The 19065-nt window shown below is 39.7% G+C and overlaps 1 protein-coding gene across 1 annotated transcript in view; it reads left to right on the top strand.

Annotated features, from left to right (window-relative positions):
- The window catches only part of LOC117530142 (voltage-dependent N-type calcium channel subunit alpha-1B-like), a 439538-nt gene that overhangs the window by 381105 nt on the left and 39368 nt on the right, over window positions 1-19065 (top strand). Inside the window, 7 exon segments of the mRNA XM_034193105.1 lie at window positions 1231-1296; window positions 4182-4273; window positions 4429-4579; window positions 7702-7829; window positions 12854-12950; window positions 17175-17280; window positions 17367-17474. Of these exon segments, the coding sequence (XP_034048996.1) occupies window positions 1231-1296; window positions 4182-4273; window positions 4429-4579; window positions 7702-7829; window positions 12854-12950; window positions 17175-17280; window positions 17367-17474 (748 nt within the window).

Here is a 19065-nt window from a genome sequence, read left to right as displayed (position 1 = left end):
TATTTATTTAATACTTACTGTGCTGTGAATAAACTATGTTGAATGTAAACTACTGTTTAATTTCATTTAAATATTTATGTATATCTTGAGCATCATCTGATATTGGCATGCTAAACCTTTTTGGTAACTTTCATGTTTACGTGGGAATGTGCCTATGTTCCCAGGGCTCTATGATCCCAGAAACCATAATCCCCAGTTGGATTTTCTGTTAAAATACATTAACCTGAACCCTTCCCATGGTAGGGGATCCTTACCTTTTCCAGGTACTCACCATGTGCTTTACTGAGCTGGGGAACATAGGGCCCTGGAGGCATAGGACCCTAGAACTGCAGAACATACAGCCCTGGGAGCATAGGACCCTAGAACTGGGGAACATACAGCCCTGGAAGCATAGCACCCTAGAAATGGAGAACATGGGACCCTGGGAGCATAGAACACTAAAACTTTGAAACATAGAGCCCTGGGAGCATAGGACACTAGAACTGGGAAACATAGGGCCCTGGGAGCATAGGATCCTAGAACTGGGAAACATAGGGCCCTGGGAGCATAGCACAATATAACTGGGAAACATAGGGCCCTGTGAGCATAGAACACTAGAACTGGGGAACATAGGGCCCTGGTAGCATAGGACACTAGAACTGGGAAACACTGTGCCCTGGGAGCATAGGACACTAGAACTGGGAAACATAGGGCCCTGGGCATAGGATCCTAGAACTGGGAAACATAGGGCCCTGGGAGCATAGAACACTAGAACTGGGGAATATGAGAGCCTGGTAGGACAGAACCTCTTGTTATGGTCCCATCGTCTACCATATTAATTTGGGAACATAGGGCCCTATGAATATAGGGATGGCCCCTTTTAGTCTTCAACATATCATGATCTCAACTCTTTAGGTCTGTTTTTCAGGGGTTTACAGCCAAAAAACAACCCAAAAAAAGTTTTTTGTTTTTTTTTACCTGTTTCCATTTAGTGTTTTCATAGTTTCTGTTTCAGTTTACTGATGAAAGGTTATCAGTGCTAACTTTTTGGTTAACTGTGCCCACCACTACATTAGGAGGACAGATCTGCACAGTTTGTGTCAACAAAGAGCAAAACTAGAAAGAAATGCATATTAACATTAAAATATTGTGTGTGTGACCGGAATTTAAAAGCTGAAAATAAGTTGAACTTTTTTTCTGCTAATCTGAAGATTTGAGCTTTTAAAGTGCATTTTTGGTGTCTCTTTCCAGGCCCTGCCTTACGTCTGTCTCCTCATTGCCATGCTGTTCTTCATCTATGCCATCATTGGTATGCAGGTGGGTTTTAGAAGTAAATCCGTGCATCCTGTGTACTGACTCCACTATGTGCCATGTCAATCAATAATCAGGACCGGCGTGGCTGTCAAGCTGTCAAATTCAGAATGTTACGTGATCCGTCAGGCAAACTTCCGTGCATTATCTTTGTGAATCTGTGGTTTCAGTCTGTTGTCAAACGGGGTTCAGGTTGGTTTTAGTAACATTCACAAATTGTTGACAAGCATTGTGGATGACGCTGAATATCCAAGTGCACATATGTCACATTAGATGAGCGGGATTCAAACCAGGTCTATATATTGGCAGGCCAGCTTCTTCTCCACTCAGCTACCTGCTCTACAAAGAAAATTGTCTATTTGGAACCATGGAAGCACACCAAAGCAAGAGGAAAATGAGAAAAAACAAATACATCAAGCGTTATGTGAGCGACGTGAAGTTGCTGTGTTGATCCTAGTGCAGCACATAAAGAATGGTCCGATGGTTGCTATGTGAACAAGGGGTGAATGTGAGAAATCGTCTAAAAACAAGCAAATGTCAATTTTCTAGGAATGTCATTGCAGGACTACTGAAATTCTTGTGTAAATTCATGGTGGAGGGGCTACAGTCCTGTGACGTATGAGCTGTAGGCAGTGTTTCCGTAGTGGCTTCTGTTATTCTTCTCTACAAGAGTCAAGACAGAAGTCAGATTCCCAGAGCAAGAATTTTAGCTGAGGAAGCTTCTGCGATTAGAAGCAAAACCACCTCGCGTCAAGCAACCCAGTCCAGTCAAAAGAGTCAAGCTTCTCTACAGCTGTATGCAGTCTCATTTTCCTTTGGACTTTTTTCCCTCTCTTTTGCAAACTGCTGCTGTAAAGGATCATTTATGATGTCATCTCAAACAGGTTCTCAAACTGTTTGTGCTGAAAATATAGAGTATCTGCAGGGTCTCTGGTGCGTAGGAGGTGGTGTTTTTGGACCAGCAAATTAGCCATTCCATAGGGGAAATAAATATTTCTGAGTTCTAGCAATGAGATGCCAAATTTTGTGACAGTTACCTGTGTATGACTTTAAAAGCATGCCCTGTTTCTTTCCTAAGCTCAAATTTGCTTTACAAGCTCCATGTTGGCCAAATGGTGCATGCGTTATATATTATGATGTAGTACACTATATATCAAATAACAGGGTATAAAAAGTTTGACATTACAGTGGAATGACAAAGATTAGAAACCCTTGAATTTTCCCATGTTCTTAATTTTTTTATGACGTCAAAAAATAAATAAATTTAAAAAAAAATCTGATTTCATTCTGCCACTGGTGCTGCGTTGCCACTGTTGCACAAAAGATTTCATTCATAATAATAATAAATGGCAATAATAATAAGGACACAAAAACAATGCAGAAAATTTCCAAATGAAAGTGCTGATAATACGAAAAAAAGGTGCGACTTATACATATGGTTTTTTCCTCTGCAAGAGGCTTTTTTACACGCATGCGACTTATACTCCAGTGCAATTTATATATGGGATTTTCCTGTGCAATAGTCATTTTTTAACAGGTGGGACTTATATTTCAGTGTGAGATATGAGATTTTCCAGTGCAAGAGTCATTTTGTAATGGGTGCGACATATTTCAGTGTGATATATGAGATTTTCCTGTGCGAGTCATTTTGTAACAGGTGCGACTTATAGTTCATTGTGTCATATGAGATTTTCCTGTGCAAAAGTTATTTTGTAACAGGTGCGACTTATATTTCATTGTGTCATATGAGATTTTCCTGTACAAGAGTCAATTTGTAACAGGTGCGACTTATATTTCATTGTGTCATATGAGATTTTCCTGTGCAAGAGTCATTTTGTAACAGGTGCAACTCATAGTTCAGTGTGACATATGAGATTTTCCTGTGCAAGTCATTTTGTAACGGGTGCGACTTATATTTCAGTGTGTCATATGAGATTTTCCTGTGCAAGAGTCATTTTGTAACAGGTGCAACTTATATTTCAGTGTGACGTGAGATTTTCCTGTACAAGAGTCAATTTGTAACAGGTGCGACTTATATTTCATTGTGTCATATGAGATTTTCCTGTGCAAAAGTTATTTTGTAACAGGTGCAACTTATATTTCAGTGTGACGTGAGATTTTCCTGTACAAGAGTCAATTTGTAACAGGTGCGACTTATATTTCATTGTGTCATATGAGATTTTCCTGTGCAAGAGTCATTTTGTAACAGGTGCAACTTATATTTCAGTGTGACGTGAGATTTTCCTGTGCAAGTCATTTTGTAACAGGTGCAACTCATAGTTCATTGTGACATATGAGGTTTTCCTGTGCAAGTCATTTTGTAACAGGTGCAACTTATAGTTCAGTGTGACGTGAGATTTTCCTGTGCAAGTCATTTTGTAACAGGTGCAACTTATAGTTCAGTGTGACGTGAGATTTTCCTGTGCAAGAGTCATTTTGTAACGGGTGCGACTTATACTCCAGTGCAATTTATATATGGGTTTTTCCTATGGGAGAGGCATTTTTTAATGGGTGCGACTTATACTGTGGAAAATACGTAACACTTTGAAATGCAGGTGTTTGGTGACTGTACAATATTCATCTTTGTCCATTCATTAAAACATTCAGTAGCTCCAGCCTTCATAGTCAAAGGCCAAATACATTTTAAAGAAACAACAAAAAAAGAATTGGTCATCTGAAGATGTGAAATAAAAATACGCTTCATTAATTCATCTTCACACTTTTGTTGTAAGGCTCAAAACTTTTCATCCACACGCCATATATACATTTTCAAAATATACTCCTGACCGCAGCTTCTTGTAGTTTGTGCTGCTGCATTTCCATAAAGGCATCGCGGGCAACTTTGTATTTTCTGATTTGTATTCCTGAATCTGCTCCTTCTCCTTCCTCAGGTGTTTGGCAACATTGAGCTCAATGACGAAATGGCCATCAATCATCACAACAACTTCCGGACCTTCTTCCAAGCCTTGACTCTCCTCTTCAGGTAAACCCTGCGGGGTTACTTGGGGGTCGCTAGATCTTCTTGTTTGTAACCATGGAGACAGCTTCTTGTCCCCTGGCTGTCACACAGTCATTGCTGTCTCTCTGTTTGCATTTGTGTGCTTCTTAAATGTGATTTATGTGCATTTTGTCTGGCAGGAGTGCGACTGGCGAGGCGTGGCATGAGATCATGTTGGCGTGTTTAAGTAATCGACCGTGCGATCAGCTCGCAGGAAACATGGGGACAGACTGTGGAAGCGATTTTGCATATTTCTACTTTGTCTCCTTTATCTTCCTCTGCTCATTTTTGGTACTACGTCCTTCTATAGAAATGTCTCTTATCTCATGTGACTAAAATGACAGACATTTGATGGCTTAAAGTTTGTGCCCCTCCTCAGCTGTGGCCAAATAATAATAATAATAATAATAATAATAAATTAAAAATTGTATGTTATTTTCTATAGTGTTTGTTCTGAGACAATTCAAAGACAAAAACTGAGCAGCAAATTATGTTGCGGAATCCCTGATGGATTAAATAAAATTTAAACGGATGCAAATTACACTTCTGAAATTGAAAAAATTTTAACGAGTGTTTGCTTTTTTGTTTTCACTTTGTTCTGTTTATCACCATAAACACTGAATTCCAGATTAATTTTTTTTTTTTAAATGCAGTGTTCACTTTCTTTTGTTAATGATTTTAAACACTGATGAATGTCAGCTTCATTTTTTTATTTTTATTATGCACTTTTAATTTTTATCTGGTACAAAAACACATGAATTTTAAAATACAATTTTTTTTATAATTTTTCTTTTTCTTTGCTTGCTCATTTAAAAATTTTAAACACCAATGAATGCCAGATTTGAAAACAAAATTTTGATTAACAAAATGATTTGTTAATCTTTAAATGCTGAATTCCAGAATAAAATTTTTTAACTTTTTGCTTTCTTCTGTTAATTATTTAAACATTGACGAATTCCAGATTTGAAAAAAAAAATCACTTTCTTGTGTCAGTCATATTAACACCTCAATTTCAGATTTTTTATACAGTTTTTACTTTCTTCAGTTTATCATTTTAAGCACTGAAATACAGATTTTAAAAAAGAGGTTTTCGCTTCTGTTTATCATTTTAAACACTAGTGAATTTCAAAATAACATTTTTATAAGTACTGATGAATTTTCAGAATTTAAATTTTTATACAGTTTTCACTTTCTTCTGTTTATCATTAAAGTAGTGATGAATTTTCAGAATTACATTTTTACACTATTTACACTTTCTTTCTTTCTTTTTTTTTCTTGACAGGGACAATACAATCAGACATAGTTACAAATCAAAGCTTGTAGCTGATGTGATGCATACGGAGTATAGCAACAAGTGCTAATTTACAACTCCCGTCCCTGGTTAGGCTTTTCTACTTTAACACGACCTAAAAAACATCTTAATTTACGAGGTCTATTAGAAAAGTATCCGACCTTATTATTTTTTTCAAAAACCATATGGATTTGAATCACGTGTGATTACATCAGACATGCTTGAACCCTCGTGGGCATGCGAGAGTTTTTTCACGCCTGTCGGTAACGTCATTCGCCTGTGGGCAGTCTTTGAGTGAGGAGTCGTCCACCCTCTCGTCGATTTTTTTCATTGTTTAGGAATGGCTCAGAGACTGTTGCTTTGTTTGATCAAAATTTTTTCAAAACTGTAAGGCACAACTGAGTGGACACCATTCGATAAATTCAGCTGGTTTTCGGTAAAAATTTTAACGGCTGATGAGAGATTTTGGTCTGGTAGTGTCGCCGTAAGGACGGCCCACGGCGCCTGATGGCGATCTGCACTTCGAGGCGGCAGCGTCTCGCCGTTTCAAGTTGAAAACTTCCACATTTCAGGCTCTGTTGATCCAGTAAGTCGTCAGAGAACAGAGAACTTTCAGAAGAAGTCGGCATGAGGAGTTTATTTGGACATTCCATTGTTAATGGACATTTTGTAATGAAAGAACGTGCGGGCAGAGTCGCATGTCGGGCTGGACCCGACCGCGGGGGGTCACGACAGGAAAAACACCTCCGTTGGAAACCTTAACGGGCAAGTTGGAACATGCCCAAGCTGTTAAACAATTTCTCAGTTACTCACTTGTTGAAAGCCATCAAAAGCCGCCTGAATTTTACAAATGGTTTTCAACACGGAGGTGGTTTTCCTGTCGCGGCGCACACGGATTTGCCGAGTCGTCACGAAAACGACTCGGCGAATTTGCGCGCACGTCTTTCATTAAAAAGTGTCCTTAAACAGTGGAATGTCCGCATAAAGTCCTCATGCCGGCCTCTTCTGAATCTTCTCTGTTCTCTCACGACGTCCTGGGTGAATTTAGCCTTAAATTAGGATGTTTTCAGGTCGAAACAGGCCGACGACGGTGCATGGAAGCGCTGCACGGCGTCCTGCTCTGTGGGAAGTCCTTACACCGACAGAAACACCCCATAATCTCTCATCAGCCGTTAAACTTTTCACCGAAAACCAGCTTAATTTCTCGAATAGTGTCCACTCTGATATTCCTCACAGGTCCAGAAAAAATGTTGATAAAGCAACGCGCGCCGTCTGGAGCAGCGTGTGAAACAAAGGAATTCAGCCGAGAGGGCGGGACCACATCTCACTCAAGGCCTGCCCACAGGGAAATGACATCACCGACACGCGTGAAAAAACTCACACATGCGCACGAGGGTTCAAGCATGATTGATGTAATCGCACGTCATTCAAATCCATATAGTTAAAAAAAAATAATAAAAGAGTCGGTTTATTATCTAAGAGACCTCGTACATTTGAACATCTATAATAAATAGAACAGTGCAATTCAAACTCTCATCTCACTCATCTCATTCATTCATTCTCATATGTTTACTGGTGGGTACAGTTTTGGTTTGATTTAAGCCAAGATTTAAGTTTAAAGGTGAACATTTTCAACTCGCTGACAGCCTTAATATCTGTGGGCAGTGAGTTCCAGAGTTTACAGCTTTTGTAAGAAAAGGCTGACTGTCCAAACGAGGTTCTGCACTTGGGGATGGTACAGTTATGATTTAAGCTACCTCTTGTTGTCCTGCTGCAGTTTGGTCTCCCTATAAATTCCCTAAGTGGTTCTGGAGCCAAATTGTGGTAGCATTTAAAAAATAATTTTAGAAAACAGAAATTGTTAAAACTGTCAAAACTCAATACATTATGTTTGTGAAGAATTGTGTTGTGAAGAATCTTCTGTTTATCGTTTTAAGTACCGATGAATTTTAGAATTTTTTTTTTTTTTACTTAAACATTGATATATTCCAGATTTTTTTATTTATTTATGAATTATTTTGGAACTTTTTTTAAAATAAATCCATTGCAGTTTTCCCTTTCTAGCAACATTTAATTGTTTAAAATACACATGTTTGACTTGACTTTTTTTTTTACTCATCAGATGTTGAACCTGTTTGTTGCCGTCATCATGGACAACTTTGAGTACCTGACCAGGGACGCCTCCATCCTGGGGCCTCATCACCTGGATGAGTTTATCCGCGTGTGGGCGGAGTATGATCCTGCTGCTTGGTAGGTGTTTCTGCCTGAGCTGAGCGCTGTGCGTCTGTCACATGTGTCTGGAATAATCCCGTCTTTGCAGCAGCGTGTAAATGACACTAAGCTGGAGCCCAACAAGTCGGGTGAGGCTGGCATCGACCCCCACCCTATCCCCCGTCCCGCCCGCCTCCCTCAGATGGAGTGATGCTTACAAATCCAGCATTATGATCTCCGTCCACTCAACTATACATCCCACTAATCAGATGGGTTCCGAAGCCTCGCCTTCCAAAATTTTGGGGGTGTGTCGGCGCTAAAGAGGAACACGAGTTGTGTAAAGTCCAACAGGAAGAAATGATCTGTCTGAAGGCTCATTAAGTTTTAACAAAGACTTCACAGCAGCTTTGTCTGAGTCGACACTCGGCGAGAAGATTCGGAGTAAGAAACCACCTGTCAGGCATTACATGAGAGGAAATATTATTCATAACGAGCTGCAGTCTGGGTAACATTGAACACATTCTGAAGCGCTCGATAACTTATCTTTGCATCATCATTAGCTCAGGTTGCAGCAAACTTAATCAGTTTCTGATTTCTAAACTTCAAGGTTTATGGCCGCTAAGTAAACCGTGAAGAAAGGATCTTTATAGACAGGATATTCTTACATATTTAGTATAACCTGGTACACTTCATTATAAATTAACATTTTCTCTAAATAAACACTCTTGCAGTGTCAGTAATTGTATTCTAAATTCAATTTATCTATGTACAGTAAAATTGTAACACGTTAGCCCAAAGAGCTTTACATTGGTAAGGTTTAAACACTACTCACCCCGTGAGCAGGCACATTGGTGACGGTGGTTGGAAAGAAAAAGAAATTTAAATCATAGTTTATTTTACAGGAAGAAACCACAAGCAGAAAAGACTCACAAGGGTGGCCATCTGCTATGGCTATTGTATCACACATAGTGTCCTTCTGGATCTGCAAATCTGTCATGATCTGTCCTAAGGTTTGTCCTGCAGTTACAGAAGCAGGACAGGAAGTGATGTCATAGATCCTGGAGGTGGATTTACTCATGGCATCACACATGGCAGTGATTACGTTTTCCAGGAATTACTGGATTTCAGGACCTGGATCTCCCGGCTACTTATACCGGATGTTGTTCATCTCTGACATGATGCATTTGATAGCTGATCACCAGCATTAGCATGTACAGCCATTCTTAAGCAGTTAGCATTAGCATAATGATACATACACAGCCTCTTCAAAATGGCCTGTTTGTAGAAAAACCTAAGAAGGCTGTGGTTAAAAAAGTGGACATTGGAATTTGTTTTGATATGAATGTAGGAATTTGTAATCACAGCATTATTTACTGAGAACGCAAACATCACAACAGCAAGTTAGCCAGCTAATTATTATTTCTGGATGGGGCAGATACAGCTTTGTGTGTCCGGTTTCACAGACGTTATCAATGTGGTGCTAAATGTGCGTGTGTTTACTACACTAAATGTAAATAAACCTTTTAAAATGACTGATTGTACAGTTAACTGTTTACCTTAGCCTCTGCCTAGCACTGCTCTCCACTGACTGATTACAAGTCCACTGTGGAAGAAGGGCCTGTTCTGTAGGACCTGACCCCTCCCCCGTTTAGCTGCTATCTTATGGCCTTATGCAGCCCCTGGGTCACAAGTTGGAAACCCCCTCATCAGCCTGAAATGTCAAGTTGTTTTCACATATTTAATTTTTTTATTCATGTTCCAGGTTCCAATATGCTGTGTTGTTTGTGCGTTTGTTTTATAATTAAAAAAAAAAATCATAATTTGAAGATTGTAGTAAAACTAATGAAAAATGTTTCCCTAAGTATGCAGATGTCCTCTGTCAGATTACAGAAGATTAGAGATGTGCTGGAATGAGCTGTGTTCTAACCTTTTGAACTTGTTTTTGTTTTTCAGCGGACGAATACACTATCAGGATATGTACAAATTGTTGCGTTTTATCTCGCCTCCCCTGGGCCTGGGGAAGAAGTGCCCTAACAGGGTGGCCTATAAGGTTTGCACTGCCACACAGTCCTTTGATCTTTAAAGGGTCTGTGCTTTAATCTTTAAAGGGTCTAATGCTTTTCTGGACTGTGAATGGCTACCGTCATTTCCAGTAAATGACCCTGTCACACATGCAGTGTTTTAAACACAAAAACCTGGATCGATCATCCACTAACCAGCTAGCAGGTAACCATGGCGAGCCCCGGAAACAAATCCACAAGTCAAGCTCAAAGAAAGATGTAACATCTAGGTGGTTTCCCTGCTTTCAAAGAAAGCGGGCAAGTTGTGAGCATTGTGCGCTTTGTTTCCACTTTGGTTACTGCTGTTTGTTAGCATGCAGAAACAGGGAGCATCTTAAAGGGTCAATTCTAACATATTCTCAACCCAGTGTTTCCTCAAAGCAACACTTAGTGTTCTGTTGCTATGTAGACACAAAAGGCAATCATCAGCATATGTACATTACGTACACTTTGAAGTTGTGATTTACTTTTATAGTGGTGCAGATGATTGAAAAATCATGCATTTTTGGCATGACCATTCTCATGATATTACTCAGCATGTCTGGTCGATTGGCCACTTCAAAATTCAAGATGACGGCCATTTTCCAAGACGGCAGCCAAAATGACCTATCACAAATATGTTTTTGCACAGAATTGCTCCTATTTGATCAATTAAATGATACTGATGTTGTTATATTTTACTTGGTGTTTATGTTTCATTTTGCTTATGTGTCAAATTAGAGTGTTTACTAAATTTATTACACAACTTTATTTATTATGTTTATTACAAAATGGTTTCCACCCAGTAGATGTTTTGAAAGTATTCATCTCTTTAAACTACTGCACATTGGCTAGTTAAAAGGTGTTTACTGTTGAATATGTTGTTATTTTTACCTGAGGCCAAAATATGGCCATCGGGTATTGCGAAGACTTTGCGTCCGTTTGTCTGTTCTCAGCATATGTCCATTCATGTTACTGCCAGGGTCTTCAAATTCACAGGAAGCTTTCTTGGGACACAGACCTTGGACAAGTTCAAAGATGGCTTATCTTGACCTATTTTAAGAGGTCAAAAGGTTGCATTTTGTTTCCTGTTTTTATGCTCATGCGGCCAAGGGTATTTTAGCATTGTGGTATATATAATATCTGGAGTCAACATGGTCAAATGCCAATTTATGCCACTAACAGTGTCATTGTTAGAACATGAAATATTAAATCCACCACACCTGAAAACCTACAATCTGACACGAACATCATACAAATTACACAAGTAATGACGTTTTTGTGTATGGGAAAAAAGATCTGAGGGTCAATTTGGTGGCCATCTTGGAAGTTAGACACAATCTTGGATTTCAGTGACGCTGTGAAACAGATCCATTGTGAATGGAGCATTTCTATGCAAAAACAAAAATTTCAATTATTAAGGTTGGTATCTGGGCATTTAACCTTGAGGGGCAGGTTTTCTTAGTGAAAACATCGCCAAGCTCAATACAAATACATGTAATTTGGTCACTTTTCAAAGGGGTCAGACTTGTCAATAAAGTCAACTTAATGTACCATGGTTCATTTCAGGTCAGCTTAGTGCATAAATCTCACCGTCTGAGGCAATGATAGTTGTCAGCTGGCCATTAGAAGCAAGTTAGAGACAATAAAAACCAGCTGATTTCAATAAAACGGCAAACAGCCCGAGCGTGTTTTCACCGAGCGGAGAGTCACGGAAGAACGAATTCTCACCTTCGGAATGGCTACTTTGCCAAAGTGACTTGAGAATAGGTCATTTTGTCAGCCATCTTGGAAAATGGCCACCAAAGTGACTTGAGAATAGGTCATTTTGTCAGCCATCTTGGAAAATGGCCACCACCTTGGATTTTCAAGTGGCTAGTTGACTAAATTTGGTAAGTACTGTCTCCGGAATAATCATGCCAATTTTGATGCTTGTATGCTGTCAAATTGATTTTTTTCTGCTCCACCATTGTTACCATTTTTGTTAGAAAGAACAAGTCCCCCTCCCCCCATTTTTATTTAAAACAACCCGTCATATTTGATCAGTTGTTAGCAATCAGACCTCTGAGTGCTTTACTCACCTTTGCAAATTGTTTTATTTGAGGAAAAAGCCAGCTTTCCACAATTCGCTGAAAAGTAAAATACATAAGTTCTCAAAAGGGTGTTTTCACAAAAGTTAAAATGGCATAGTGTAGTTATTCACACGTTATGATTACCTACAGTACAATATATATAGCTAGTGATGAGGCTACATTTATAAATGAATGATTTACAAACTGGTTAATTGGTTTATGAATGGTTTACACACTGGTCTTCAGACATCATTTGAGGGTTAGTGAAGATTGCGAAGTAGGTTGCTAGCATGTTGTTGTTGCCCTTTTTGGCTGTCCTATTCACTTTCTTTAATGTCTTTCTAAACAAATCTTTCCATAAAGAATTTCCCGCAAATAACTCAATCGCCAAAGATGAGTATAGCATTGTTAGCCTGACGGCTAAGAATGTTTAATATGGCGAAAGCTGCAAAAATGTGAGTTTACTTTCTGGGGGGTTTTGGTTGGTGGTCATACATTGGTTGGTCGTACATTGGTTTATTAACAATGACCTAGTTAGTTTAACGGCTGAGTTTCTGAAATAGTTTTCACAGCTGTGAAGACCAGTTGAAGGGAAAAAAAAGTTCTTTAAACGTCAAACGGACCCTTTAAGAATGAAACTCTGTCAGTCCTGACTGTTAACTTTTCCCAGGATTCCTCCATCTGGCATCTCCACACAGGGAATCCCCCCCCCCCCCCACCCCCCCAGCTCAAATCAGAATCCTTTCCTGGATCTGTGATGGCATCCCATAATATCCGAGAAATCTTATTAATGAAGATTTCTGTTTTCCTCTGTCTCCCCCCCCCCCCCCCCCCACACCTATTTTCTTTCCTGAATTTTCTCATTTTCTTTTTGTTGTGTCAAAACCCGTTGACCTGGGAAAACCTTCATGCTTCCCACTGTGGCATTCTACAATCTTTCCCTCGGGGACAGCGGACATATCGCTTATCGCGATATGTACGAGATGCTTCGTGATATGTCCCCTCCACTAGGTTTGGGCAAAAAATGTCCACGCCGAATCGCCTACAAGGTAGACGCCCTCCTTTCTCACCCCACCTTCCCTCCTGCAGTCGCTGATCACTCCCTGCTTCTGCCTATCAATCACCTCCAGGCATCCGTCAGTGTGTCGCAGTTGCTGTGTTCTGGCTTACGTGGTGTTGTTTTTGTCAGTGTCTTGCTCTGTGCCACTTTGCTGCATGTGCTGTTCGACCAAACATGTAATGCTGATTGTTAAAAATAATTCCCAGAACACGACCACACTGACTCCTCAAGGTGGGCCAACAACTCCAGCAGGAAAACTTCCAACCATGAAATACTGGCCTAAAAAAGGTGGTCTGGTCCTGAATGCGGGTGCCCAAAGTTTTACAGTCAATTTTTTGTTATAATTATTCCTATTAGTAGTAGTAATATTAAAGGGGTACAGCCAGGAAAGCTATTGTGAGATTAGGGTGTCTGGAATAGGTCATTTCTAGACAGAATGGGGTGGAGCCAGAAGCAGTTTTGGCTCAAATTGGGTGGTTTAAGCCTCTGTAAAATATCATTCATCCTCATCTGTGTTTTCACTGACATCTGTTTGTTTATGACCAAGATTACACAAAACTTGAATTAATCAAATTGAATAAGAAATGACTGACGTGACCCAAGCAGGAACCAGTTCATTTTGGGATTGGATCATTCTTAAGGAGAACATCAAAGGTCAGCACCCAGGTTCTAAATTCTGCAATCAGGATATAATTTCATTGGCCAGGGTTACATATTAGGATTACAATCATAGATTCCTTATCACCATCTAAGATCAGGAATAAAGATTTGTAATCAATATCAAAGATCAGGTTCAAAGTTCAGCAGTCGGGGTCTAACTGCAGCTCGCTAGCATGATCAAAGGTTATATTTCTGATCGCAGATGAGTGATTGAGATAGAAGGAACAGGTCAAAGATTACTATTAAAGATAAACAGTCAAGATCAAAGATGAGGTTCAATGTTAATCAGAATGCATTTATGGCATAATCAAAAATTTGGAACATGATCAAAGATGTGTGATGTGGCTCAGTGGCCAGGATTAAAGATTATTGATTTTTTGGCAATTATGATCAAAGATTAGGGGCATGATCAGTAATGGCTGATCAGGATCTAAGCTCAAGATTAAAGCGTAGTGACCAAGATCAAGGATCAAGTTCACCGTTTAGCAGTCAGGGTCTAAGTGCAACTATTGTGTTCAAACATTATGGATCAAAGCTCCAGATCACAGATGAGTGGTCAGGATCAAAGTTCACTATTAAAGAACAGTTTGGATCAAAGATCAGGTTCAGTGTTACTCAATGCATTTTTGGGAATCATAATTAAAGATTAGAAACATGATCAAAAATGAGTAATCAGGATTAAAAATGAGTGATCAGGAACAAGGATCAGGATTAAAGATAATAGATTGGGATCAAAGAACATATTCATCATTCAATGATAAGGATACTAGATGAGTGATCAGGATCACAGACTAGGACCAAAGATATGTAATCGAGATCAGCAATTACAATACACATTATCACAATACAAGATTAGGAACATGATCAAAGATTATTGATCAGTCTCTAGCATCATGATCAAAGATTAGGAATATAGAGATAAGTGATCAGGATGAAAGATGAGCAATCAGGATCACATATCAGGATCAAAGATAAGTCACATGGAAAAAGGACTAGAATCAGGGCCAAAGGTGAGCAATCACAAACAAAGGTAAGGAATCAGGATCAAAGTAAGTGTTGGGGATCCAAACTATCCAAACTATCTACAGGTGTGCTTTTGGTCCACATCCAGATAATAATCTAGATGTGATCAACAAAAACATGTTTTTGGACAGGCATCATCCATTGGAGTGGACTGAAGTCCTGTGAAGGGGGGGTGTCTCTGTTCTCGGGTCGTCCGAATTAGAAGTGCCCACATTACATGAAGTCATAATAACTCAGAGATAATTGTGTTTCTTTAGATTACCCAGAGAGAAAATGGGGCAAAACTATAAATAAAGTTCTGTGTTTAATTATTACCCAAAACCAACCGAAAAGCTGATGTGAGTGTTGCGCCACGTGATGTCATGTGGGGCAGGAGCACCGCTCAGTCAGCTTCAGGCTGCTCGCTTCTTATAATGCAGTCAGTTATTCCACTCGCACACACAGCTGTCCAAATGAGTCACACATTTAAAAGAATAAAAGCCTTTTTCTCATTGAAGTTAAAAATGTCTTCCTCTGATGTGGTTGCATCTCCAAATAACACCCCCCCCACCCCGCCCCGACTTGTATTCCCCTCCACAACTTCAATCTATCTCTTCCTCTTCGTTGCCGTCTGGAGTCTTTTTGTCACTTTTCTGCACTCCTGCCTCCTTGTTTTCTGATTGGAGGGTTTGCAACACTTGCTGCCAGCCTCGGTGCAAACGCATGTGTGCATGAATCCTTTCAAAGTGTCTTACATCACCAACCCACGAGGCCTCAGGACTTCATGCTCACTTCTTGACTCTCAATTAATGCTTGATGGCTTTTCATGTTTAGGGGGGTGAAAAAAACTGTTGTGGTAATTTAGTGAGAATATGTGAGCTTGTGCACTCATTGTCACCACTGGATTGTTTTTTTTTTTCTTCTTCTTCTTCTTTTTTGCATCTTGTTTATAACTCCCAACCTTGGTTTGTGTCTTTTACTCGACACAAACCATTTGTTGGTTTGTGTCGAGTAAAAGAATACCCGTGCAGATTTTATTTTAGGTGTTTCCTAACATGACGTAACATATTTATTTTGAGATGCACTCATTTATTTCTAAATTATTTAAAGAAGTTGATTTATATCATTAACTGGATCCAGTCACACTTGCATAAAAAACTATAAATTTTAGACTGTATTCTGCTTTTGAACTCATTACTTTTTAGATTAATAATAAAATGTTCATATTCCACCTTATTTCTGATTAAATAATTAGTCTGCAGATTAACAGAAAATCAGATGCAATTTCACTTCTTTGTCACAAAAAAATTCTCGTTTTAACAATGTGAATTGAATAGATAGAAGACGTTTACAGACAGCCCCTTAACCACTTAGCAATGTGGAATTGGTATTTTTATCTATTTTCTGATGATTAATTGGGAAAATAATAAAAAAAATACTAAAATAATCTCTGCATTACTTCAAGGTAAATCAAAAATCTACCAACCTTAATCTGGAGGAAAAAGCCTGAATGTAAATGTGATCATGCTCCTGGTTTGAAAAATGCATGTTGAAAATGCCAGTTGTGATTGGCCTGTTCAAATTTGCAATGTGGCAAACTGACTGGCAGTGAAATGTGAAGAAGCCTGCCCCCTACAGGAGGAAAGTGTGGCAAAAGTACTATTGGGCAATTCTACGGTAACGGAATTACAGTCTGAGCTAATCTGTCGTGGTTAGATGCCATATGTCCAGATTTTGCTGCTGTTGTAATTCCATTACCATAGAATTGCCCTATTGCCAAACATTAAAATGTGTCACCCCCTTTGTTTTCCCACAAAATTGCATAGTAAGTCCCTTCGGCTGCTCCCTTGTTTGCACTTGGGGTCGCCACAGCAAATCCAAGGTGGATCTGCATGTTGAATTGGCACAGGTTTTACACTGGATGCCTTTCCTGACGCAACTCCACATTACATGGAGAAATGTGGCAGGGGTGGGATTTGAACCCGGAACCTTCTGCACTGAAACCAAGCGCATTAACCACTTGGCCACCACCCCTACCTCCCACAAAATTGCATATTATAAACAAACTTGGCAACTATGAGGCTGATCAGGTTTGCTGTTGGAGGGTCAAAAAAGCTCCCAGCCTCATTATGACATCACACAATATGTGTCATGGTGTCTTGTTGCCATATTTTAACCCATGTGGGTCAAAATTCTAAACTGTTTTCCAATTAGGCTAATTCTGGCCACATTGGCGATATCAGGTGGTGAAGCCTTTATTGGAATATTCAGGAAGAAAATTATGGTGATGAAAAGGAAAATACTTTTTGATTTAAATGGTCAAGAATCTAAAGGGAATTTGCCTTTAAATACCACCAGAGATACAACATCAAGAGAAAGTGCATCTTTAAAATAGATCAGTATTAGGAACAGCACCCGCTTTGGAAAACATTATTTTATGCTGGGCGGTCAGTACGTGGTCATGCAACACAGGTGGCTACATTCTACACCGCTTCAATGAGTGCGATCAGTTTTCACAGCTCCTCCCCTTTTGCGTTGTCCCCACTCCCAGCGGCTGGTGAAGATGAACATGCCCATTGGCGATGACAACACGGTGCACTTCACCTCCACACTGATGGCTCTGATCCGTACGGCCCTGGAGATCAAGCTGGCATCGGGTGAGAGACTAAAACGACTAAATGTGTGAATGTGCCGCTCGGCTCGGTGCAGATGTGATGTGACATCTTTCTGGGCGTGTCCCCAGGGGTCCTGGCGCAGCATTTGTGCGACGCTGACTTAAAGAGGGAGCTGAACCGAGTGTGGCCCAACTTGCCCCAGAAGACTGTCAACCTGCTGGTGACCCCACACAAGTGTGAGTTATTTTAAAATTTTAAAGGGGTCATATTGTGCAAGATATATATTTTTACTCTAACCCTTAGAGTTGGATGTTGGTGAAGTTTGAGGTTTAACACATTCACTCCTACACTTCTATCTCTGTACACGTAGAGATTTTTCAGTGATGAGCTAAATTGACATCTAAAACAACTTGTTTTACATTTCTGTAACATACGTCACAGAAGTCAAGGGTTTTGTTTATTTTTTTCCACTTAAATTTGTTGTTGTTTCCTGCTATAATATTACTGTGTGTAACACGTTTGTGGCTTTTTTTTCTTACCTGATTTGGATTAGAATTCATAACATTTTAGAGCCGATCAGTAGACGAAGCTACAAATGAGGGGGACAAGCAGTTGGGTTTGTTGCTTGATGGACATTCCCGGTGCGTGCACATAAGATATTTTATAAATCACTTCAGAGGTGTTATCTGGTTACAAATACAGTCAACGTCATGCCTACTATTCACTCAGATTGGCAGTTGCTGTGTGGCGTCGCTCAGCATTTGCATGAAATAGACGTTGGGTATATTTTGGCTCCACCTAACCGGTGGCAGAGCGCCCATTGTTTGTGTCGCTGCAAAAGGCCCACTCTGATTGAAAATGAATGGCAAGTCGCCGCTTTGCCTCTGGCGTTTGTAGCTAATGTAACTATAGCTTAAGTGATTAGCATACTTAGCTCCGTAACAGATGGTCCTCCGATTCTAAGCCACCTGTGCCGCATTCTCCATCAGCGTAAAACTTGTGCCAAATCACCATGTGAATCCAAATCAGATCTGCAGTGGAAAGAAAAATTACATGTTGCCTTTTGTTGGTGATTATGAAATGTTTTGGCCTAAACTACAAAAGATTCTATAAAATTTTTCAGAATATCTGTATAAAGGGGTGGAGCTAGAATAATTACAGATTTTTGTTTAATTGCAAAATAAGATATTAAGGGAATCGTATGATTTGATGTTGTGACCCCAAGTGAAAAAGGGAGAAGTTGAAAGAAATTACTGTTGCTATGCAAAAAGGGGTGGAGCCAGAAAAAAATATTTATTTTATTTTATTTTTTGCCAAATTGGTGGTGAAATGGTTTGATCCAACTTGGCAAAAAAAATATGGAGTGGATCAGTACAGGTGTCAGAGCCAGAAACTCAGGCCACACCCATGTATCGCCTGCATGGCTGTGGCAGATGGACAATAACTTTAGAGAGGTAGGGATGGACCACTTGTTTGTCTGAGTGGTTGCCATCCAGGATCCAGGAGTCTGTGGTGTGGTGATTGTTCCCAAGACCTGACACTCGAACGAGTTCTCATTTGTTATCTGACACAAGGTGTTACTTCTTCAAGGGTTTGCATTGGTCATAAAATCAAAATTTGCTGTTGGTTTTGTCAATTTCTTCTGGAAATGTCACCTTTATGCATGGACAGTTTTCTCACTTGTTTTAACAAAAGGCTTGAAAGTCCAGCAGAAAAGCAATGAAATTGTTTTCATACTGGAACAAAATCCTCTCCAGTTAGTTATGTGTATGAATATGGCGCTATACTCTGTCGCCATCTAATGGCCGTATGGAGGACGTGTCTCAC

This window comes from Thalassophryne amazonica, chromosome 17, assembly GCF_902500255.1.
Source record: "Thalassophryne amazonica chromosome 17, fThaAma1.1, whole genome shotgun sequence".
In the NCBI taxonomy this organism is placed as follows: domain Eukaryota; kingdom Metazoa; phylum Chordata; class Actinopteri; order Batrachoidiformes; family Batrachoididae; genus Thalassophryne; species Thalassophryne amazonica.
The sequence above is the reverse complement of the archived record's forward strand: the minus strand, read 5'-3'. Positions and strand labels throughout refer to the sequence as shown.